The sequence below is a fragment of the Metarhizium brunneum genome, chromosome 5 (assembly GCF_013426205.1).
Source record: "Metarhizium brunneum chromosome 5, complete sequence".
NCBI lineage: Eukaryota > Fungi > Ascomycota > Sordariomycetes > Hypocreales > Clavicipitaceae > Metarhizium > Metarhizium brunneum.
In genome coordinates, this window is record NC_089426.1 from 2,698,658 (window position 1) to 2,722,614 (window position 23,957).

Genomic DNA, 23,957 nt, shown 5'->3' on the forward strand with positions numbered 1-23,957 from the left:
GCCAGAGACAAGCAAGCAAGGAGCACTTGAGAGCTCTGGTTGTAGTGGATCCCCGCCCGGCACGGCGCTTAGACAGCGGCCAATCAAACGGCGCTGAGCCCATCATTCCCACCCTCCCGCCATCTCAGAAGCTGCAGTGCGCCAATCAATTGGACGACAAGCTCTCCGAGCATCGTCAGTTTGTCGCCGTGCCATAAAAAGCATCGCCCCATGTCGGTGCCTTGCTGTCTCTCAGTCAGCCGCCCTCACTTTGGCCTGTACAAGACCTGGCCCGACCAATGATGGACCTATAGCTGCGGGTGTCGTGCTTGACGCTGGGCCTAGATGGGCGGCTGCAGACCCGACGTGTGGGTTTTGGGTTTCTTGGCCCATTCAAGACAGTCATGCCAGTAGCCGTGTGCTTGGAAACAACAAATACTGGCTTATAATAGATTCGTTTGCCTCTGTTTTGGTCGTCCTTCTGGTCTTCTTTTTTTTTTGAAGCACAGAACCAATTCTCAACCGGTCGGTATATAACCATCCCAGTTGTGGTTGTTTTCCTTTTCCTTTTTTTTTTATTTTCTTATTTCCTTATTCCCTTTGTCGTCTGCATCTTACATCACGACTGTTCAATTTGTTTTGGCTCTTCAGTTTATCCCTTCTTGCTACTGCGCCTATCTACATTCCTGTCTCGCCTAGTATTGATACGAAATCGTCCCCTGTTGACCGTTACGATTTTTATTCTTCTGGTGCTGCGTCGTATCTCTGCGCCGTCCGTCTCAGATCAACAAGCCATTCTGCCTGCTGTGTTTTTTTGTGGAAGGTGCTGCCTGTGACCCCAAGAAAAGAAAGAGAAACAAACATGCGTTCAATCACAATCCTTACGGCAGCATTTGTCGCGATTGCCAGCGCTGCGCCAACATTCCCGACTTTGGATACAAACGACAACCCTCTCAGTGCCCTGGACAACTTGTCAGGATACTTTAATCTCATCGCCTCCAAGGTTGAGGTAGCCAAGGGTCTCTCGACAGCTCCAGAGTGTGACTTGTCGAAAGCTCACATGCCCACTGGTAAGCATGAAATTGAACATCATCCAAGAGCCAGGAATTTATGGCATGGTATAACTAACATGTACCTCCTCCCCCTGTAGGCATCGACGGGCTGCCTCCTCCAGATAAGGGCTTGACCGTACGCCACGTAGCAGTCGGACGCGGGACTCAAAATTACACCTGCGATCCCAACAACGCTGATGCCGCACCCAAGGCTGTCGGAGCCGTGGCTACCCTCTTCAATGCCAGCTGTATTGCGGCTCTATACCCTGACGTCCTCTCACGGATCCCGGCCATGGCTGTACAATTCAAGCTTGACGAGGCTGAAAGGCTTGGTCCCACAGCCATGGCAAAGTCTGGAGTGCATTACTTCGACGGTTCAACTCCATTCTTCAACTTGGACACGCCAGCATTAGCCATTGGCCAAGTGCCTTGCGCGAAGAACAGCTCGGCCAACGCCCCTTCTGCCGCTGCTGTTGGCCAAACGGGCGAGAAAGCCGTAACTTGGCTGCGGCTCACAGCGATGGATGGTACCACGGGAGACATCAAGGACGTTTACCGTGTTGACACGGCTGGCGGTTCGCCACCAGCCAATTGCAAGGACATGCCTGCGAGATTCGAAGTACAGTATTCAGCAGTGTAAGTCTTCCTCTGCACACGCACCCGCCGCTCTGCGCATGGCTTGTGATTTTGCAATCATGTTACTGATGTATATAAATAGTTATTGGTTCTGGCAGGGCACAAATAACAGGTGATGGATACGCGGAGAAGAGCGGGAGTTGGAAAAATGAGGCTGAGCAGGGCTAACTAACATTATTGTTTGACTGATGCGTCCCACGCTTTGTTATAGTTTGGAGGTTATTTTCCCCTTTTCTTTTTCTCTGAGGCACTCTACTTCTTGGCTGCTGAGAGAATGCTTGTACATAACTCCTTTGTTCCAGTGGGTGTGATTCGTTGATTCTTGGTGTATCATAACATGCAGTTGGACAGTTGAAAGTCTAAATTGAATCGATCCAAAAAGATAGCCTGGTAAGAGGAATTCGGAAGTTCAGAAGTTGGCCATGGCAAAACAAGTCAAGCAAACTTTGCTCCTGGAGGCTCTTTCGCGGTTGGTAGGACAACATATGAATGACACCAAAGGACACAAAACATGGAGAGAGAGAGAGACAGCTTGCGCGCCCAGGCTCCAAACCGGCGGACCAACCCGAACCTACAAGACACCAGCTGAAGTCGAGTTTGAACTGTGATCCAGATCCCATCAGTGAGTGTGGCTCCAGCCAGTCCGCAGCATGTTGGTGGAGCGCCGTGGTGGTGGCGTGCCATAGAAGGTGGTGACGGACATGGAGTGATTGACTTCGACCCTCGACCCAGTGCCACGCCGCAAGCTCCCATCTCAGATCCACCCAAGGGCCAAAAACATATCCAAACCACCTCCAACTACCATCAACAGCCATCAATACCCTTGACAAGGACCTCGCCTCGGGCCATGTCCTGCTCCAACCCTCTCAATATATGCATACTCGCTCCGTCTTTTGCCTCGGCGCAGCAAGCAAGCTCATCCTTGTCCCATATCCTCTCCCCGTCTCACTCCATGGCCCATGGCACACGTTCCGGTGGAGATTTTCGACATCATCACGTCTTACCTGAGCAGAGCTGAGCTCAGGAACCTCCGCTTGGTCTCTCGCGACTTTGAAGCCAAGGTCTCGGCCCAGTACTTTCGCAATGTCGTGGTCCCATTCCGATCCGAGCTGTACAGCGCACTTAGTCGTGATGAACATGGCTCCTTGCGTCATTCGACCTCTGACTTCTTCTCTAATGGAATGCACATGTTTGAGTCGTTTGGACCTCACATCCTCCGCTTTGCCCTGTCTCTCGAGCTTGATGAAGCCTCGCTCGCCTATCCGCCGGTGAAGCCTACCCAGGAGGCTGTTCCGGCCTTCTGGGGCATCTACCGTTGGCCACATGCAAATTACCATAGATATACCGATCTTGAGGGCCTCGAGCAGACCGCTGACGAAACTGAGGGGATGAGGGCTGCCCTTCGGTGTCTGTCTAAGGTACAGAATATTGGCCTATGCTGCGATGCCGGCCTCGGATTCCTGCTTGGGCCAGACAAGCTGGCACGAAGCGCTCGTGGCCATCACCCTGTGTTTGCAACCGTGGACTGGCGCCGCCATCAACGTTCGGCTCAAGGCGCCCATCAGCCTGCCATCACCGTTGCCGATTTTAACGACGCTTCTCGAGACAAGCACAAGTCCATGTTTCCCAACCCCAAGGCATTCCGGAATACAATTCTCGAGAGAATGGCAAAGGATGCTGGCTACGCAGGACGTCAAGTCTCGGAAGCAGTGCGCATCATGCTTGACACCGAAAACGTCAATCTTGCAAATATCAACTTTGACGAAAGGTCTACCTCGCTTGCCTCAAATCTTGGCCCTGGCGGAGTTCTGACCCATTATGTCCACTCCTTCAAGGACGTGACAAACTCGCCCTTGATACCTGCGAATCTCACCAGAGCCCAAAAAGAGATGTTGCTTGAGCTCGAATGGGCACATCGCGCCATGATTCAATCCTATGTGCTGGGTTTGATTGATAACGCTTCCGTCGGCTGCTTCCAGCACGTTACCACATTGACCATAGCCAAGGTCCCGGGAAGCCATGTTCACATATTCTGTCGAGATGACCTTTGGGACGGCATCCCCAGCCTCAAGAACGTATCAATTGGCGTCATTGCTGACTGGCGGAAATTGACAGTCTCTACGCCCGGGTATGTCGAGGATGTCAGTATATCGCCTGTTGAATCCGTCGGCAAGGTCTTCACACTGCTCAGCGCTCATGTCGGCAAGTGCCCCAATGTCGAGAGCCTTCATTTTGAATGGATATGCGGCGGTGAATTTGCGCCAAGCTTCTATCAGCGCAACTCATATATCCTACCCGCACCTTTTGTCAACCAACCAGACCTCATGGTCAACCCGACGGCGGTGCGGGATGACACATCAAACTTGTTACAACTCCCCTATGTGAAACACCTTTCTCTCAAGAACTGTTGGTCTTCGCCGCATATCTTCTTGCAAGCCATTCGCCAGTTCGCCCTCTCGTCTCTTGAAAAGCTGGAATTGGAGTCTGTTTCCCTTTCTGGTCCTCCTACAACCATACCTCAGGTTATAATGGCCCAGCCAGCGGTCCCTGTCCCCGCCCAGGGTATCATTGTACCTGCTATGGAAGATGACGACCCAGATGCAGAGGCGATTCAAGGTGGACTAGCACCCGGGCTCATCGTGCCGCCACAGTTGGCACAGCTGCCGCTGCCGCTGCCGCAATTCAATCTGCCCATCAACCCTCCTGGTGATGCTCATGCACAGCATTCGTCAACAGACTGGCTCCGCCAGCCGGATCTGCTCACATGGCCAGGGCTGATCGACCATTTTTCTCCGAGTGTGAAGATAAGGCAACTGTTGGCTGAACAGTCTGACAACGACAGTGTGTCAGAGGCCTTGGCAGAAAAGGTCGGCGCAGTCATCCAGTATATCCCGCATACTGCCGATCTACGAGGAGATGAGCACAGGTATCGCCTTAATTGCCTATCTTTCAAATCATGTGGCTACGTCTGGGTTGATTCAGTTTACTTGAAGACAAGAGAGATTCTTCCCGATTCGCACCCTGGACGCGGCATCGTGCACCGTAGCAGTCATGACAGCAACCATGGTATTATGAACCTAATGCAGTCTTGTAGAGACAGGCTGCTGGCAAACATTATCCAGTGTATGAAAACACAGGACAAATCTGTTCTCATCAATGCCTTCGGCATGTCCATTGGCTGGGAAGATGTGTATGACGCGTGGTTGATTCATGATGCCAGGCAGGACGGGGTGCAAAGACCAGGCGAGGGTCGTTTCAGTGGTTTACTTGAAGCATACGACCGTGGTCCATGGTATGAAGACGCACCAACTCTAAGATAGAAGGAATCAGGGGTATACTACCACTCGCAAAGGTAGGATAGAGTTTAGGGTCGGCCAAGATCCTGGGCAGGTTGCCAGGTGTGGTTTTTTTATTCGTTTTACACTGGAAGGGCCGGGCTATGTATTGGCTGGCTCAACTGTGTTTGATTTCGGGCTTTTTCATCATTTGCTGTATTTTATTTGATAGCGAGACTCCTAGGTTTGCAAAGCCAGGGCTAGATATATGAGGAGGTGGGAGCTGGCAGCCTTTGTTGTAGCGCACTTGTCACATAAACACGGAGTAGAAAAGCATATAATTAAGAAAATTGGCGTCCCGCTACGCAGCGAGCTTCGTGTGCAGCTATAATAACCCCCCAAACCTGTGCGAACCCCAATGCTGATTACGATTACCAAACAGAAAATTCAATATTACGCCTCATGTCGTCCATTTCACAATTTCACAAGGAGAGCACCAGTGACACAAAAAAGGATTGCAATGTGACCTTTTTATGTCGTTGATTTATTTTTCGTCAAGAACCCTTGCCGAGCAAAAAAAGAGGGAAAAGTTTGTATGCGAAATTCTTTTTACCCTTTTTTTTTGATGCCATGCTCCCACCGCAGCCTGCCATACACCAAGGAGATGAAGAAGCCACGAATCGCCCCGAAAACACGTATGAAGGTCTCAAGTATTCCCACGCCTGTTTCATCGCCCTTCGCAAAAACAATTCATCCCTGCCTCACGCTTTCAAAAATAAATTTATGCGGCAGTGATAGCCTTGCGGAGACGAGCACCACGCTGTCTCGAGCTGAGATGGGCATCGCGGCCGGCAACCTCGTCAGACTTCTGTACAACCTCGTCGCCCTCGGTCAGGATAAGCTCGATGTGGCAAGGGTTAGACATGTAAGGGTTGATCTGTGCCAATCATGTTAGCTTGCAATGCCCTTGCCACGTCCAAATCGCACACTAGCGGAGATTGGTGATGGGGAACGTACACGACCGTGGGCACGGTATGTTCGGCGACGCTGCTTGGGAGCCTGGTTGACCTGGATGTGCTTGACAATCAGGGCACCGGTGTCGAGACCCTTGGCATCAGCGTTGGACTCGGCGTTCTTCAGAAGGTCCAGGAGGTACTGGGCCGACTTGACGGGCCATCGGGCCCTGGAGACACCGAACTGCTTGCCTATTCAGATTTCGTATTAGCAAAACTTGCTCCGTGATGCTTCTCGACCGCAAAAAAATGATGCCGACTATCAGCCCCTGTGTCCGGATTGCCCTCTCCTCCATGTGTTGAACATTTGGCCCGATATCGAGATCGAGGCGGGGCAAGCCCATGTCCCAACAGCAAAAAGGTTCTCAGGGCTCTCAATCGCTGGGGATCCAGGTCGTACCTTGGGCGCAGCGGCCGGTGCCGCCGGCATATCGTCGCATGGGGACGGCCTCCTTGTGCTCCTTCACGTTCTCGAGGAAGGCAACAGCGCGCTGCAGCTTCCAGCCATTAATGGCCTGGGCGGTCTCGCGGGTGTTCTTGAAGGAAACTCGCAGGTAGGCACCGCGGGCGCGGGCCGACTTGGAGGACTGGATCTCGGTCGCGGCGTATCGAACCTATTTTTCGCGGAAAACCAGCTTGTCAGTCGTCGTTCTGTAGCGATTGCATCTATCCCCCAATCTCCAATCTTGAATCGTTGAAATAGCGACATCTTGAAGGTGCAAGGAGCGATTGCACAACAGGACTCTCTATTCCATAATCAAAATCGTCCGTTTGTTGCAGGGCAAAACTCACCATCTCGACGGCTTGGATGTGGTGACTGATTCGACGACGTGGGTTCGCGGGCTGGAGTTGAGAAATTCAGAACTTTTGCCCAAGGCGCTGGGCTGGGACCAAAGCTCGCTTACCGATTCGGGAATGTCTTAGGGTTTGGCTGCCCTCCTTGGTCCAATGTGGCCACGCCTAGTCGCCGCAGGCCTAGGGTCAAAGTTCAGCCTCGAAACTCGCGAAAAAATAAGGGCAATAAAGCAAAATTAAATTTATATGGTGAAAGAACTGCTCTATTTCTAGAAAATCTAATTCTTCCTGATTTTCAATTTATTACTTGTATCTAGGCTTGATTTCGACTCTGCACCTCATAACAGGTTCTCACGTACCACTCCTCTCCTGGGCCCAACGCCACGTGACCTATGTCGTTTGATATTTTTTAGTTTCTCCATCAGAGCCGGAATAAAGTCGGATCGAGCAAGGGTCCCTGTGGAAAGCACCCTAACCAAGAAGAGTAATTTTAAGTGGGGCCTGAAAAAAGCTCTAGAGGAAAAGCTTCAAAAATTTCTTCGACACCCAGCGCTGCAAATATCCAAAGTATACCAGCCAGCCACGCCAGCGGCAAGTTCTACATCGATTATCAAGAGTTCACACGAACACTTGGGGACTTATCTAATCTCCTCGGAGGTAATATTCGATCTATATTTTCTACATCTTTTATCAGAACTTTTCCATCAATGGCCTTCGGTGCTCGAGGCGGTCCCCGTGGCGGCGGTGCTCGTGGAGGCGGTCGCGGAGGCGGCCGTGGAGGATTTGGCGGTGATCGTGGTGGTCGTGGTGGTGCCCGTGGTGGTGCTCGAGGTATTATATTCTCCTCGTGAATTTCAGGTTGCTGTTGTCCTCCATTATCGTGACATGAAGGCTAATGATTGCTGGTGTTTAGGCGGCCGTGGTGGTGGTGCTGGTGGTAGAGGCGGTGCTTTTGGCCGTGGAGGTCGGGGAGGTGGTCGCGGTGGTGCTGGACGCGGCGGTGCCTATGGAGGCGCTGGTCAGAAGGGTGGTGCCAAGGTTATCATTGTATGTCTCTATGCTTGCGTCGTCCTGGGACCATTTCCTCTGTTCAGACGGAAGACTAACTGGAACTTTCCACAGGAGCCTCACCGCCACCCCGGCGTATTTGTCGTCCGTGGAGGCAAGGAAGATGGTATCGCAACCCGAAATCTAACGCCCGGCGAGTCTGTCTATGGCGAAAAACGAATCTCTGTCGATGAGACTGTCAAGAATGACGACGGTACTTCCTCAACAACCAAGGTTGAGTACCGTATGTGGAACCCCTTCCGAAGCAAGCTTTGTGCTGCAATTGCTGGAGGTGCCGACGACATTTACATGCGCCCTGGTTCCCGCGTCCTCTATCTTGGCGCTGCCTCTGGTACCTCTGTCTCGCACGTTGCCGATCTCGTTGGCCCTACCGGATACGTCTATGCCGTCGAGTTCTCTTCCCGATCTGGTCGTGATCTCATCAGCATGGCCTCCAAGCGAACCAACGTTGTTCCCATTGTCGAAGATGCTCGACAGCCCGCTCGTTACCGCATGATTGTCCCCATGGTGGACGTCATCTTTGCCGACGTTGCCCAGCCCGACCAGGCCCGTATTGTTGCCATGAATGCCAACTGGTTCCTCAAAGTCGGTGGCGGTATTCTTATCTCCATCAAGGCAAACTGCATCGACAGCACTGCCCCTCCCGCTGAGGTTTTCGCCAGCGAAGTCCAGAAGATGCGAGCCGAGTCCATCAAGCCCAAGTTCCAGCTTACTCTGGGTAAGTCAAGTCCCTTTTCTTTTTAAGTCCAACCGCTAACATGAACGCCAGAACCCTTCGAGCGTGACCATTGTTTGGTTGCCGGAGAATACCAGCGCTACAAGTCGTAAACGGAGAGCGAGAGGGACTTGGACGTAAAGTTTTCACGAACTCCAAGTCATTTTTATTGCTTCTTGATCAGCTGACAGGGGATTCCCATCATACTACTACGACTTGGCTTTTGGAGCTGTATCTGTGCATCGACGATTTTGCATGCCTGCTTGGGGATATTCGTTAATCTTTCTTTCATGTTATGCGATTTAACCGCATGGTTTTACCACGGCGAGAGGGCGTTCCGGACTGGGCTGGATTGTGTATGTAACATGCGTATGGGCGTCCGGCCAAATCAAAAGAATTACACCCACACAACTTGGCACGGAGGATTGTGATGTCTGTGCAGGTATAACATGTATGAATATGCAATTGGAATGCTGTTGCCGCCACGCAATGCCAGAACTTGCGTCAAAGCGATATAGTTGCTGAAGATGAAACCAGGGGTATATGTATACAGAAGTGTCTATCTCAAAAGAAATCCAAGAGTATAAAGACGAACTACTGACCCTGGCCTAGATGCATGAGCTCCGTTTCAGAATGCTCATTCGGGGCTTTGGATCCTGAAGGCCCGTGAGTCCATGACAATCCACCCCGAATGCCTCGCTTGTAGCCAAATGCATGGATAAGAACCACAAAAGATGGAAAGTAACATTTCAAGGCTGTGAATGTTGATGCCATTCCTCTTCTTGGGAGCGCGAAGACATCAAGTTACCATATGTGCAGAGCGTTCACTATTAATGCAGCTTGGACACTGTCCTCATGGCAACTACGTGGTTTGCCCATGTCATAGCCGAAGGCTGTAGGCGAAGGCGAGTTGCTATGCCACCAGACCCTTGATTACCCAAGTTAATCCAGTAAAGGCGGTACACGGACAAGAAAACCAGTTTCTGCCAAGCACAAATTGCATCAGGTGACCTACACCCTCGGCAGCGGTCGCCGGGAGAACTTGCTTGCTCACAGCGATGTTTATTAGCCTACGGAGTATAGAGTACTCCATACAGAGAGAGGAGGGAGCCATGACTCACAGCTAATATATCAGAACAGGCTATTTGCAGCTCCGAAACGAGACAGGTCTTTGGCCAAACTCAAAGATAGCCATTGGGGCATGGGTGAACTTGGCGTTTGCCCTTCCGTCTCCTATTGCAGCGCCGTCACTCCGACCCGAAAGCGGTTCATCTTTGGTAGCCGGAAATCCCGTGATGAGCTCATATTTTGCAGACGTCTGCGCCTGCCCCTGACAGGATCTGGCCAACATGTGAGAAGTAACAAAATGCATGCTGAGGCCCGGGTAACTTCCCCGAGCCAGGATACAGTCACCACGCCCTACCAAATACGAGACAGTGCCAGTCACCCTTCTTAACCATGTTCACCATATCCACCATGTCGGAGCCTCTTGGCCCCAGGCATGGCGTACTTTTAATACCCCGGCTTCTCGATGCTAATGCAACTATCAATCGGCTATGCAAGCTTGTTCAAAGGTTCTCCGCCCAGCTACGGCCTAACGGCAGATCTTTCCAAGGCCGAGGACCGTTTGGCAGCATCGCGGCGTGTCAAGCACCGCTCTATGCACACACTGGTGGTACATTTAAGCAAAATTCAGACCCCAACCGGCTATATCATCCACTTTACGCGTATGTATCTAATGCTTGTTATGAGACCCGAGGGCCTACACTACGCTCATCGTTGGATTTTTCATGAAGATTCGAGGGAAGAATCGTCGTTCTCCAGAAGGCATCACGACGCGTTACAACTCGCATTGAACATAAACTCGAGTCAGAAGACTGACACGAGGACCAATTTTACGCAAAAGACACAGTGTGTGTACTTGGTGTAAGTAACCGCCGGGATCTTGAAATAATAAAACCTCCCAGAACCTGGTAACCGGAACACGTTCCTTGTCAATGTGGACATATGTATGTACATATGGCGTTATAAGGAGAAGGAAGGGGGTGGAAGTAGGATTTGGAAGAAATGGACAAAGGGGCAGGTAATTAAAGTTATTAGATGCTGCACCCAACGCGCATTAGATCCGAGGTCGGTGCGTCTTAGCCACGGCGTCATGTCCAGGCAATAAGAAGCCGGAACGGGGGAAGGGATGAGATGGCATCAGACTGATTGATAAGATGATCAGATAAAGAAAAAAATTTTCCTCAACAAGGACAAGAGCCTCCGATTGGCCCCGCCATAATCCTGTTTACCCACGTTTCACATGGACCTACAAGGCCCATTCCTAACAAGCGACATTGCAATGACAGGAGAAAGTCCTTGTTTCGTGGCCTTTCATCGGACCCGGCGCAGCGGATGGGAGATTAGTAGCCAGATCCACGAAAATGTGAGGTGAGGAAGCCGTTTTGATTTGACAGAATGGGGCTCGCGACGCCGAAACGCCAGTCGCCGATCCACGGAGACTGGAACGGATCAACAGACCTGGCGAAACCCTAGCCTTGCACTGCTCAGTTTTTCCGTCTTGGGAAATCAATTCAACAATTCAATTGAGCGTCGGCTACGCGACGGCTCCATGTTTACGCTCATGTGACATGTTGATGGATCGCGGCACATGAATGGAAATCTGGAGCTATATTCCTTTTCGGCCAAAAGGCACGGGCAAGAGGTTCCGCCTCAACGGATGGCCGTGTTGGCCGCTTTTTCTAAAATGAAGACGCATCAGCTTGAAGCCGTGAATTGGGTCACAAAAAGCGCCGTTAGAGCCCCAGACCATGGCAGGATCGCTGCATCGTCGGATCAGCATCAGTCGAGGCGGAACAAGACGGCTGGAAATTTCGGTTGGGAAGAAAGCCATCGGGAAGAACTGGCGGCGTGGTGAGGGTTTCCGGGCTCGCACGGTGCGTGTGGCATGACTTGTGTTGAGGGGGGGTGAGTATAGAAGGCTATTTTTTGGCCTGGAACGAAGCAAGAACTAATTGGCGACCGTCAGTCAAATAGGAAGGGGGACAACCGCCCAGCCATCTGCGCCTTCCTTCCAAAGTTCGGATTGCCATTGGCACGCGAGCCGGTTTTGTAAAGGTGGCCCTAACTAATGGCCAAAAGACCACGGGCTCAATGAGAATATTTGTCTCGATAGTAACGAGTGCATGTGTGGGAAGCAAGCCTCCATTCTCGATCCGGGGATGAAAGCGGAACAGGCGACATGCGACCTGCAGCCCGTTATCAATCGGCAGTCAGCCGTTGGTGGACTGGCTTGCTGGCCAATGACGGCCACCCCAACAGGTCATTAACGCATCATGTACGGAGTACCGTTGACCCCTTCAGACGAGGTTCTAGAATCAGGGGCCAAGATGCAAGGCCATGTTTGCCAGCAGGCAAGATTTTTATTAATTGTGCGTTAAGTCCTGGGGAGGGGATCGCGATGAGAATCAGTTGTGTAACCAAGTCCCTGCAATAAACAGGTGGCACATTTGAGACCAGAGGTATGTGTTGGAGCTGATTGATAAACCTTTTCTTTCCAAGTTTCCAAGGTCTCAAGCCGCGTCCGATCATGTGGTCGGTATTCTGCCGGCTGGGGCTCGCGCCTCCAATGCTCCGTTTATCGGGGCAAGGGGAGGGGGCGTGGGAAGCACCTACCTCGCGCACTTGGCCGTGCCGCTTTATCACGTCGTGGAGCGGCACGCAGGAGCATCCCCCGGGGCTGTTAAACAAATTTATGCGACTTTGCAGGGCTTGCGGTCGTCCCTGTCCAGCGGTTTCCGCGCGCGCGACCGAGATTAGTATTGACTGACTGACGCTTGCCCTAGTCATGCATGGTGCCATGTCGTGCCTGATGGATAAGTACAGGTGTCATCTCGCATCGCTGGCGATTGATAAAAAAGGGGACACGATTAAGTCATGCTTGATGCGTTGTGGGCTACACACGACATTCTTAGCGTGACTGACATGGGAAAACCAGGGGAGGCTGCCCTGTGGGAGTGCCCTGTATCATAGAGCCTACTCCGTACCGGTGGGCGCATATCCAAGCTGTGACGCCGGGTCTAGCTGTGTCTAGTCATCCATGCTCCCAACATGAAGTCATCATGAGCAATCCATCGGTTGAGCGAGGGCAATGTCGTAATCAATCTTCCCGCTTAGCTGTCGCACGCTCGAAACGTCCCAGTGCTCTGCAGCGGCCAGGAAGCATGCTGCGCAAATAAATCGCCTCTGCCGCCTGCAGCCCGCTGTTCTCCGCACTCTGTAATAAATTAATAAGTCATGGAACCAACTAGGGCTTCGAAGCCAATTGATCCATCGATCACGGGCCACAAACTGGCCGTAGCCATTTCTCAGCCTGCCGGTTGCACAGTCAGCACAGTGTCGAACGCTACAACGGCTGCCCTCACGGCTGCACGTGTGTGCGCACTCGCCGGTGGTCGGCACGAGTGCACACTCCCGCACTCGCACGCCCCCCAGGTGCCATCTCTCGACCCCTCCCCAGTTGAGGTCCTCGGAGGTTTGGAGGGTCGCCCCCCAGTTCTGGTGTCCCTCCAAATACCCTCCGTCTCCTCATTCACCTGCATGTCAAAGTTCTTGCGTCAATCGACTCGGTTCAAATTCAACCTTCCTATAACCTTGGGATCTTCCTCACTCCAACGACCCGAGTCTTTTCAGTCCCCAGTCTTCTCCGCGATACTATTATCTTTACAGTCACGTATCCCCCGGTGATTGTGTTGCGCTAAGTTGCACCAGACCTCTGCACGCCTATAACACGGCAACAATACCTGACCCTCGGCCCTGCTTGAGTACATGCTTGCCGCTCAGTAGGTGCCGAAGTACTCCGGGCTCAAGTACTCTTCCGGACAGCCGACAGCAGACACACCTCCAATAAATCTCTTGTATCTGCGTCCAGTCTCGCCACCTCGCAGTTGCCAACACCAATTTGCGCCGACCCCACACAACATCTTTAATCTCGACGCAGTTTCCCTCTCCTACAATGACAGAGTTGGCGCAAACGCAGGGCCTTGCGTCCTCTTCATCCGATTGCATCCCCTCGGAGCCCGATGCACCCTCCATTGCCCCCTCATTGACGTACTCTGAGGAGTCGGAGGACCAGGAAGAACCTACTAGTCGAGTGCAACCTCGCCAACGCCGAGCCTCGACAAGACTGATTGCCCAAAATGCCCGCGACATCCAGCGCATTACCGGCGAGACGACTGCCGAATTTGTCGGTCGTTGCTGCGGCGGCGGTTGCTGCTTGATGGGAGGCTCTCGCCGTTCCGGCGTTGAATATGAGACCGTCCCACTACCGGACAATGCGGCATTCCGTTCCCTCGGGCTCAAAATTGGCGACATTCCCACCACATTGACCAAGATTGTCGAGATGCCGGAGAAAACCATTTCATTCAAATCTATTTCCAAGCCCAGAAGCGCTCCATCCCCTACAGACTCGGCCATTTCGCTTGGCTTCGATGGCGAATCCAAACCCACCGATGCAAGTCCTGTGTTGGACAATGCGAGTCTCAGCCAGACTCTATCCTCTATTGATACCACGATTCAGCCTCCGAGATTTGTCCAACCACATCCTCCTTACCATGTTTACCCAGCCAAGATTCATACCGCCCGGGAGTTGACCAAGGATGGTGCCGAGAAGCGAACGTACCATTTCGATCTTGACATCACAGACTACCCCGAAGAAGACGGCAATGATTTCAAAGTTGGCGGTGCCATTGGCGTTATGGCTCCCAACTGTGAACTGGTAGTCGAGGACGTTCTTGATACATTGATGGTGCCTCGGTTCATCCGCGACAAACCCATCATGTTGACCACGACCAAAGGCAGATGGCCAACCGTCTGGGGCGACGATAAGGCACGAGAACTTGTTACTACTCGTCGCGACCTGCTTACATGGTGTACTGATCTTCAGTCCTACCCCCCGACAAAGCCTCTTCTCAGAGTCCTCGCTGAGCATGCTACAGCCGAGAACGAGAAGAAGATACTAATGTTCCTTTGTTCATCTGAAGGCCAGGGATCATTCTGCGACTTCCGGACGGGACCTCACATCACTGTTTCCCAGCTTCTCAACGCCTTCCCAAGCTCTCACCCCCCTATGGATGAGCTGTTGTCGTGCCTGCAACCACTCATGCCGCGCTTTTATTCGCTATCCAATGATCCCCACGAGTCTTTCCAGATTCGCGATCAGAAGCGACATCGCCTCATCGAGATTGCCGTTACCGTTCATGAGACCAACGACTGGAAGAAGGGCTGCCGCACTGGCGTTGGATCTGGATATTTCGAAAGACAGGCTCGACGCTACATCAGGGCGCAGGAGGCTGGCAAAAAGTCACCCGAGTTTTACATCCCCATGTTCAAGGGCCTCATGGCCAACCCTCTGGCGAAACAGTTCAACTCTGACGGCCCAATGCTGCTCATTGGTGCTGGGGTCGGCATTGCCCCGTTCCGTGGCTTCGTACAGCGACGGCTGAAGCAGGCAAACTGTGCCAACAAGGTGTGGGTTCTGCAAGGAATCCGCGACTCTCTAGTCGATGAGATATACAGCGGTGAATGGGGTGTGCACGAAGACGAAGTCAAGAGAGTGGTGCAAAGCCGCCGGGGTGAGGGTCAATATGTGCAGGAAGAAGTGCGAAACCAAGCCGACCTTGTATGGTACATTGCCAATTCGGTGGACGGTCGCATCTTCGTCTGTGGCAGCTCCAAGGGCATGGGCGAAGGAGTTGAAGACTCTCTTGTCGATGTCGCCATGTCCAAGGGTAACTTGGAGCGCGACGAAGCCAAGAACTTTTGGCAGCTTAAAAAAGAAGCCGGACAGTACATTGCTGAGACTTGGTAATACGCCAGTTCCCAGTCATGTTCACTTGCCCGGCGGACTGTACACAGCCATGTGTGTTGTGTTGTATTTGTATTGGAAACGGAAAATTGGCTGGACCCGCCTACCTTTTTTGCCTTCTTGTGTCGTCTCTTTGGCTTCTAAAAGTATGGATGGGCTATGCGTTCTATATATATATTCGGGGCGGAAAGCACGGGCTGGACAGAGGTCAACCTATATTCATCATGCATTATTCATGAGCGGCGTTATGACGGTGGGTTTTTCGGGCAGATATCATGTGGCGAGTTTTCGTGTGGTTTACCGTGTTAGCATGGGAGGATGTTTGACGAGACAGCAGAGGAAGCAGACCATTTGGAATACTGTTGTGAGCATTTTGGGTCGGATGAGTGTTTCAAAAAAGAAAAAGAAAAACTTGAGGTTTGGGTATTCAACGTTTTTATGGTATGGATAAATATGTAGAACCGGCAGCATTCAATTGCAAAAATCGAATACATATACAGCACTTCCTAGGCGGGAAGTTCAAGGCGCGGTCCGTAACATGTGTATTTTTAACGAAAACATCGGATACAGCTTTTTTGAACGATTTGGAACTCTCCCGAGGCGCGCTGTTGAGAAGTTCATGTAATTGTACAAGCACATTTCCACTCAGTGACGGGCGTTTGCTACCATACGTGTCAATATACTGCAATGGCAATGCGCGAAACGGAGGTAGGAGTAAGTGCCGAGCCAGAGCCTTTGTAGCTTCAATGTTTCGCTCTTTGATGAGAGTCCATGAATACTGTGCAACCACAGCCACTAGCCTCATATAGTTCAAATTTGACCCAGTTTTGGACAGTGACAGGCGACAGGTATTTGGCAAGACTAGTTACCTGGCTATCACACTCTATATTATCATATATTAATAGCATTTTTGTGTCCCTCTCGAGATAAATAGTAATACAAGCATGATACAAGTATCGTGCAAGCACAACATCTGGTAACACAGTATCAGGCTGTACCAAGCCAAGAACAGGAAGAGACCGAAAAAATAGACCGTCTGTACGCGCATCATGACGCGTCAGACATACCGTATAGTAGCGTATCCTTCTTCTTGGGCAGATATACTCTGCCATAGACTGTCAGGTACTATTCTTAACTTGAATTTTCACATTGATACGTATCATTGTGAACCATCACGATGCTGACTTTTGGTGTTGAGAGTCTTATAGTGCGGGATTTTCTGTTTGTACAGTGTTGTGCACCTCCGCCTTCCAGCCAACCCTACACAAGTAATCTCACAATAACTTGGTATGGACATCAAAAAGCGCCGCAGGCGGAAGCACGCTACAGGGGGGGCTCCGCGTGGGAACATTGAAACAAAACAAACCTAGGAGATTTCATGGCTATAGCTAACATTCTAGCAGCTTCAATCAACCCAGCCAAACTTCTTCAAATGCAACAGCAGCATCTTTCGAGGCCCGAATCGAACCAACCAGACAGCTTCAAAAGGCTCATCCTGCTTGCGACCCCCGGCAGGGCAACCTTGCCTACATTTGTACACCTATTATGGCAAGGTCTGATGTTCGCATCGGACCTAGTACCTACCTACATATGTAGCAGCCTCACATGTGGGTAGGTTTGGTGCCATGATTGAATACTTTCTAGGAGCGCCTCTGGTAAATTTTCGCATCTTAGCGGTCTTGTACGGACAATGGAGAAAAAGATCAACATACCGGTGAGCTTGGAAAAATCTGCAACAATGCTTCCGCCTCGGCGGCCTCCTGGTCGACATGGGCATCAAGAAAGCCAGATTGTGAGATCGACGCTCGCCCTCGACGCTTCAATTTGGGATTCTGGGATGCCTTTTTTGTTGTTGGCCGCTTTAAGCTTGGCCTCGCTTCTGACTGACGTGATAGAGGTTGCGCCGCGGCAAATTTCCTCCTTGCGCCGTCATCCCTGGAGCTTGGATCTATGGAAATCATGGTATCGGTTGACCTTCCATCATCGCTCACGTCGCCGACATCCCTGAGTGGCACAGTACTCTGCTCGTTTGTGTCGATGTCGCTAGAATAGACAACTGGAGCCTCGCGCCACAAAACGTCCTTGATCCTATCGCACGCTTCCTCGCCCACAATGCGGCGCGGTAGCTCCTTTACTCTCTCATAGCAACCCTGAGCAGAGCACCGTCGTTCTGGAGATAGGACTAGCATGCTCCCGAGCAAGAATCGTTTCAGGCTGTCAGGTCGGCGGTGGTAAAGCTCTTCGAGAGAACCAACCACTATGCTGCACCAAGATGAGCCAAGAACATTTTTCGGGAGGTTGTCCCTATGCTTTCGGTAAGCTGGCAGAATTCCTAGCATCTCACACATCACCACACCAAGGGACCAGATGTCCACCGCCGCCGAGTAGCGCCTATCACTACTATCCTCAAAGATTTCCGGTGCAATAAACCGACCAGTGCCGCATTGAGAGCGTAATTCCGCCACATCTTTGGATAGTCCAAAGTCAGCGAGAACAACGACAAAGGGTTCCAGCGATTTAACAAGAATATTGTTTGGTGATATGTCGCGATGCGCCAATTGGTTCTCATGCATAAGCGTCAAGGCCGAGAGACACTGCGTAAGAACCAGCATACTTTCGGAAATCGTTATATTCTCTAGTTGGGACAAGGGACCTCCCGGGATATATTCCAAGACCAATTGGGGGTATGGATCGTCGATGACACGCAACAGCCGTACAATATTAGGCTGTTGAGGTTAGAGCCATGACGCCATGAACGCAAAAGTATACTCACATGTATCAGGTTTTTCATGTTATTTGCTTCACGTCTCCATTTTCCCCGGGCATCGGCAAGTGCAGCCTCAGTTTTGGCGCTGTTGACGCCCTTTCTGAGGAACATCCTGACCATGTTGTCGCGTGGCCTCTTTACAACAATCTCATGTCCGGTGCTCACATCCCAGTAATAAGTGACAACGCCAAACCCCCCTTGTCCAATCATTTCCCTCAAATAGATAGGGCCTTCACCTGGTGTATGCGCTCCTGTAGCAAACTGCGTGTCTGGCCGAAGAGGGATATTTAGATCGTCCAGGAGGCCTTCCGCGGTCGCACTGCCCTGGCAAAACCTTTCGACCTTGTCGATATATGACTGGGAATCAATGTCATGCTCGAAAGCCACGATTTCAAATTGGACAGTGTTGTGTATTTTAATAATAATCTTTCCCTGCTGATGAGCTTTCTCGTTGCCGCCAATAATCCAGGTAAAATTGCGTCGCGTACCCGTCCCTTTCGTGTCGTAAGTTACCTCGGTTCCGATAAGTGATCCCAAGTCCTTCACGATGAACTGTCTTCGCTCATCAAAAGTTAAGCTAAAGTGAAAGTGGCTTAGACATGGTAGATTAGGCAGGACAACATCACTCTTCCTATTACATCCGAATACGACCCCATGGGACGATCGTGGGATCTTGCTGAATCTGATCTCGATGAAGGGCCTGCCGTCATATTCGGATGCAGTTGCGTCCACTTCCTCCGGAGGCTCAGTCGCCTCGCGGTCTTCACGCCCACACTGAGCTTTTTTTGGCTGTCCATCAGATAGCGGCGGCGGTACACAATACTGACTAGTCGTGATGGCCTCTTTAGCACAGCCATGAGTATCGGAAACAGGGTACACACGAGCAATGAGGTCTTTGACGTCCATGGTTTATTGCCCGATGACGGTAGAGACGGAAATTGGGAGGCGACATGATTGCCACGGATGACAGCCGACTTTAATATTGGAAGGGAAATCAGAAAGCCCTAAATTCACATAAGCCTCCTTCTCTCCTCCTGTCTAATCGTTCTGGCAATCCTGCACCTCCTTGAGACGGGGGCGGCTACGTGGCTCTCATCATTGGGCGTGACATGCGTTCTGAGATGCATGACGCGCCCGTTTTTGTAAAGGAATCAGGCTGTCATGCAGTGAAATGAGAAAAGTGTGACAAGGGCAGGGTGTCTGGGCTTGGAACATGTGTGTTCAATTCAAACTACGTATAATAATAATCGACTTTGGGATATCGAACGTCCTTGGTTTTCTACGAGGCCCTGAGGAGCCGGAGGTCTCTATAAATCCAAGAAGTCGCTGAGGTCTAATGCCTGAGGGCTAGTGCCCGAGGTAGCCTTAGCTTAAGGCCGACCTCGGGCCTCGACGTCGTGATACTTCCTTTGTTGTTGTGAAACCATTGTTGGCCCAACGCCCCTTGTTGTAAGCTAACCGTGTGACAGCACTGAGAGTGTGTAACCGGGCAAGGTGCCTAAGCATTGCACCAGTTATAATATAGTATAATATACTATAATATACTATAATATAACATGAAGTATTATAACCTATTAGTAAATTCCTTTCATTAAGCTAATAAAGTTTAGTAGTAGTTTCGATGTTATTTCCCATTATTCAGCCGTAGGCTGACTTAACATTAATCGAATAAGTTTTTCCTAAATATAAGAGATTAGTACTAACAGGGGGTTAATAAGTTATAATTAGTTAAGTTTTAGGCATATTATTCAGTAATTAGAAGATGGTCTTTGTAAAGTAGGGCCTTAATTTCTTAATCTTAGAGGTTATTTATGGTGAGATTTAGGTGTAAATAGCTTACTTTATTTGCTTCTCTTAATCATAATACTCTTTACTATTATGAACTAATAAAGCCTATATTAAGTTATTTTTAGGCTGGCATGCTTCCTATTATATACGCCTACTACGGCGAGGAGAAACCATTATATGACTTTATTAGTAAAAGGAAATCAGCTAAGGCTACTAAGAATTATTTAGAATACTATAATAAGAATAATTCTTATGTTAGCTTTATTTTTCTTCTTTATAGTATTAGTACTAATAAGGTATAGTATTTTAGATCTAAAGGCGTAATCTTAATATTAAGGAGCCTTATTATCTGTCCTTTATTAGGTAAAGCGCCTAGCCAGAAGTAAATAAACAAAGATACTAAACTATTACCTATAAAGGATAAGTCTAGATCGCGCCTAACGTTAATAAATAGACTATAATAGCCTCCTATGGCTAGAAGCTTATTTAAAGAGAATAGCAGCTAGCCTTGCGTTATACTAGGCATGCCGCTTCTAGTAACCTAATAAAGCTCGCGGCTCTTTAAGGCGCTAGCTCCCTTACCTACGCCATAGCTAATAACCGTTCTAATTACCTCTTATTTTAATCTATTAATTGCCTAAGGCAGTATAACTAGAATAAGCTACTCTTACTTAACTACTAGATTTCATAAGGGCAGGAAGGTATCGCAAGATGATCACTTAACCGCTGGGGCTAGGGTTAGGCTAGCTGCTATTTAGCATAACTATTATTTATAATATTGTGTAGGGGAGACTATGTTGTTAATGCCTATAATATCTTAATTAGGTGTCTTTTAAGGCTTAAAAGCTATTAAAAAAGGTATCCATTCTTATACTGTGATTTATAGTAGCTTTTATAGGCTAACTAAGGCTTCTAGATGCGACTTAAAGTTAAGATTAACTATAGATAGGCGACCTTTAAGGTGGGGGTATGATGTTTAAGGAAGGTGATAATAGTAGCTAGTTCTTAGAATCTAATATTAACGTTAAGGACTATGCTAACTTATTGCTTTTACCTGTTTAACCACGTAGGTATCTTAAGTAATTAGGGATTAAGCTAGACTTTAACCTAGGTGAGGAAGATAAGAATGGTAATAGGGATAATAATTCTATGGATAGAAGCTCTCTTTGCTATTAGCTAGTGCAGCTGTCTATATAGCTAAGGCATGGTTGCTAAGGTCCCGCCCTAAGTATAGGAGGGCAGCTAAGAATATCTTGGAGAGTAACATGATTATTAAGGCCATAATAACGTCTTTAGAGTCTAGTAATAATTCCACCAGAAGAATTAGTAGTCTTTTATGTATAAGATCTAGTATATAATGGTGACCTTAATACTTATGCCTTAATAGACCATAATAAGGCTACTTTGCGTAAGTTCTAGACTAAGCTTAATAATAATCAGATAGAATACTATAGTTAATACTATGAGTATTAGTTTTAGATAAAAATAAATTATAATGGTATTTACTTATATTATTATTAAAAGGATAAGAAGCATGGCCTAGATAAGCCTTATTTCTTTTTTATGGAAAATTAACTTAATTTTAGCCTTATATTAACCTAATTACCTAAGCTTACGCCTATAAAGGAGTTATTAATTACTTATATCTATGTTTATATAAATATTATACTAATATAAGGGCAGTAATATAAGTATTAGGGCCATATTATTTACTTTCTTTATAAAGTTAGCCTGGTATATAACCAGCTCTTACTTTTACCATAGGAGTTAAACATAGTATTATTATATCCTGCTAATATATTATCACACGTTAATCTTAGTTAGTAATTTACCCGCTAGTTCCGCGTACGCTACTAGGCGGTAATAATATGGCTTAACTACCTTTGTTATTATTATCCTGGCTATTAATATATTATTATTAATAATAAGTAATTAAGCTAACTACCTAAGAATAGTAATATAATAGATACTATCCCCTAAAGTTAGGTAGAGGTTACTAATATAGGACTAAAGGAAGATTAAGAGGTAAAGCCTAAGCTAAAGAACGTGGCTACTATGCCTGACCTATTAGCTAAGAATATAAAGCTTAATACTCTGCGGTCTATTCTTACTAGTAAACCAAAGGCAAATATAAGGCTTCTTATTACTATAAGCTCCTAGGGGTAAGCGCGGCATAAGTTATAGCTCCTAAATATATAACACACGCTAATTAATAAGTTTAACTGCTCTTATGCCCTTCTCTCCTTAGTATTCCCTTGCCTCTTCTTAGATAGTAAAGCCAACTTTATAAAGCCTTACTTATAATTAATTAAGTATAAGAATTATATTAAGCACGTAATATAGTAGCATAATAAGTGTTTTACACGGTACCTAATCTTTTATTTTATTATATTTAATACCTTAATATAGTCCTAAGCACGTGCACGGTTAAAATTCTTTATAAAGTAACATGATAGCACCTATAAACCGCTCATATAAGAGCAGCTTATTTAGGCTTTTAAACATAGTAATAACCCTAAGGCGTAGGCGCTAATAAACTTAATTATTAAGTATATAATATTAATTTGCGGTATACGCCCCTTTTAGAATAAGAAAAGGTAGGACCTTAAGGCATATACCTATAACCTAGGCTATCCTAGCGTATTTATTATATTTAGCCTAGCTAATTTATATTAGTAAAGCCTCTACTAATATATGCCCTAATATAGAGAATAGCTACGCGTGTTTAAGCTAAAAAGGATAGTATTATTATGCTACTTATTACGGTAAAACCCTTATATTACTGCTTTTTACTTTTATTGCTAATACTACTTCTTTTAAGATATTATATTATAAAAGAAGTTTAATGTTATTAATTACTAGGATTAATATAAATGGTAAGGGCATGGTAGTCCTTATAACCACGGCTTATACTAGATAAAGGACAGCCTAGCCGCTGATATAAAAGATAAAGCTGCTTGTGATATATTCGCACGTATATAGGGCTTCCACGTTATGGCTATGAACCCAGAGCCCTGTAGGAGTATACCTTAAAGGGAGGGTAATCTATTAAGCGTAGATCTACTTGGCGTAGGGATAATATTCTTATAGCTCTTATAAATTATTAACTACTATTAGTGCCATAAATATAATACCATGTATTACTTACGTGTCAGAAAGGGAAGCGGTGACCTAGTAAGGGATATAGAAGGAGCCGCTACTAATATTAAGGTAGCTAATATGGCAAATCCGGAAAGGGAGTGTTGTTTTAACTTTCTGTTACGACCTAGCCGTAAGCTGCAGTGTAGGTCGCAGAATAGGCCGCCTATATAAGCTACTTTATAGAGGAATAAGGCTTATATTAAAGAAATAATCAGAGTATATAAGGTAATTATAAAAGTTATTTTATAATTAAAATAATTACTAGGTAAGTTAATATAATTATCTTATAATTAAGATAACTTATAATTAAAAGTTACTCTTAAGAAAAAATAATTACCTTATATATAAGAATCTTAATTTTACTTTATAAATAAACTTTAATTTCTTAGCTTTTAATAATAATTATTATATTAACTTAAGCTTTACTTATAACTTTTTAACTTTAATTACTTAATTATAATTTATAACTTATTATTAATATAATACTTAATTACTTAAATTAATTACCTTAATAGCTTTATTAATATAAATTATAATTAGTTTATCTTTTAAGAACCTTAGTTATTATATATTAAAAGCTCTTATTTAAATTATTATTATCTTACTTTAAGTAATACCTAATAATTATTAATATAATATTATATAAAATTATTATTATATTTAAATTAAATAAAACCTAAGAAGAATTAATTATTATTTTTACTTATAATATACTTATTAAGATTATATACCTTTAAGAATAAGTTTAATAAATAAAAAAAAATAATAAAAATAAGCTATAATTATAATTATAATTAAAAAGAACTTAAGAGAAATTCTTAAACTTAAAATACTAGAATTATATAATAAATCCTTAGGTA

The 23,957-nt window shown here is 47.4% G+C and overlaps 6 protein-coding genes across 6 annotated transcripts; 4 read left to right on the plus strand and 2 right to left on the minus strand.

Annotated features, from left to right (window-relative positions):
- Positions 1–841: 841 nt before the first annotated feature.
- Positions 842–1,671, plus strand: G6M90_00g089020 (uncharacterized protein; the record flags this gene model as incomplete). Its single annotated transcript, XM_014686729.2, has 2 exons — positions 842–1,049; positions 1,130–1,671. The coding sequence occupies 2 exons, from the start codon at positions 842–844 to the stop codon at positions 1,669–1,671; spliced, it is 750 nt and encodes a 249-aa protein (XP_014542215.2).
- Positions 1,672–2,626: 955 nt separating this feature from the next.
- G6M90_00g089030 (uncharacterized protein) lies at positions 2,627–4,987 on the plus strand (the record flags this gene model as incomplete). The annotated part of the gene is made up of 1 exon (XM_014686728.1): positions 2,627–4,987. One exon carries the CDS (start codon positions 2,627–2,629, stop codon positions 4,985–4,987), a length of 2,361 nt encoding a protein of 786 aa, XP_014542214.1.
- Positions 4,988–5,723: 736 nt separating this feature from the next.
- Positions 5,724–6,750, minus strand: rpl-17 (60S ribosomal protein uL22; the record flags this gene model as incomplete). Its single annotated transcript, XM_014686727.1, has 4 exons — positions 5,724–5,879; positions 5,960–6,147; positions 6,356–6,569; positions 6,748–6,750. 4 exons carry the CDS (start codon positions 6,748–6,750, stop codon positions 5,724–5,726), a joined length of 561 nt encoding a protein of 186 aa, XP_014542213.1.
- Positions 6,751–7,457: 707 nt separating this feature from the next.
- Positions 7,458–8,646, plus strand: nop-1 (rRNA 2'-O-methyltransferase fibrillarin; the record flags this gene model as incomplete). The annotated part of the gene is made up of 4 exons (XM_014686726.1): positions 7,458–7,581; positions 7,664–7,797; positions 7,873–8,536; positions 8,588–8,646. The coding sequence occupies 4 exons, from the start codon at positions 7,458–7,460 to the stop codon at positions 8,644–8,646; spliced, it is 981 nt and encodes a 326-aa protein (XP_014542212.1).
- Positions 8,647–13,550: 4,904 nt separating this feature from the next.
- Positions 13,551–15,404, plus strand: G6M90_00g089060 (uncharacterized protein; the record flags this gene model as incomplete). Its single annotated transcript, XM_014686725.1, has 1 exon — positions 13,551–15,404. The coding sequence occupies one exon, from the start codon at positions 13,551–13,553 to the stop codon at positions 15,402–15,404; it is 1,854 nt and encodes a 617-aa protein (XP_014542211.1).
- Positions 15,405–17,104: 1,700 nt separating this feature from the next.
- On the minus strand, positions 17,105–19,074 carry lok (Ovarian-specific serine/threonine-protein kinase Lok; the record flags this gene model as incomplete). The annotated part of the gene is made up of 2 exons (XM_014686724.2): positions 17,105–18,127; positions 18,175–19,074. 2 exons carry the CDS (start codon positions 19,072–19,074, stop codon positions 17,105–17,107), a joined length of 1,923 nt encoding a protein of 640 aa, XP_014542210.2.
- Between the last annotated feature and the right edge of the window lie 4,883 nt (positions 19,075–23,957).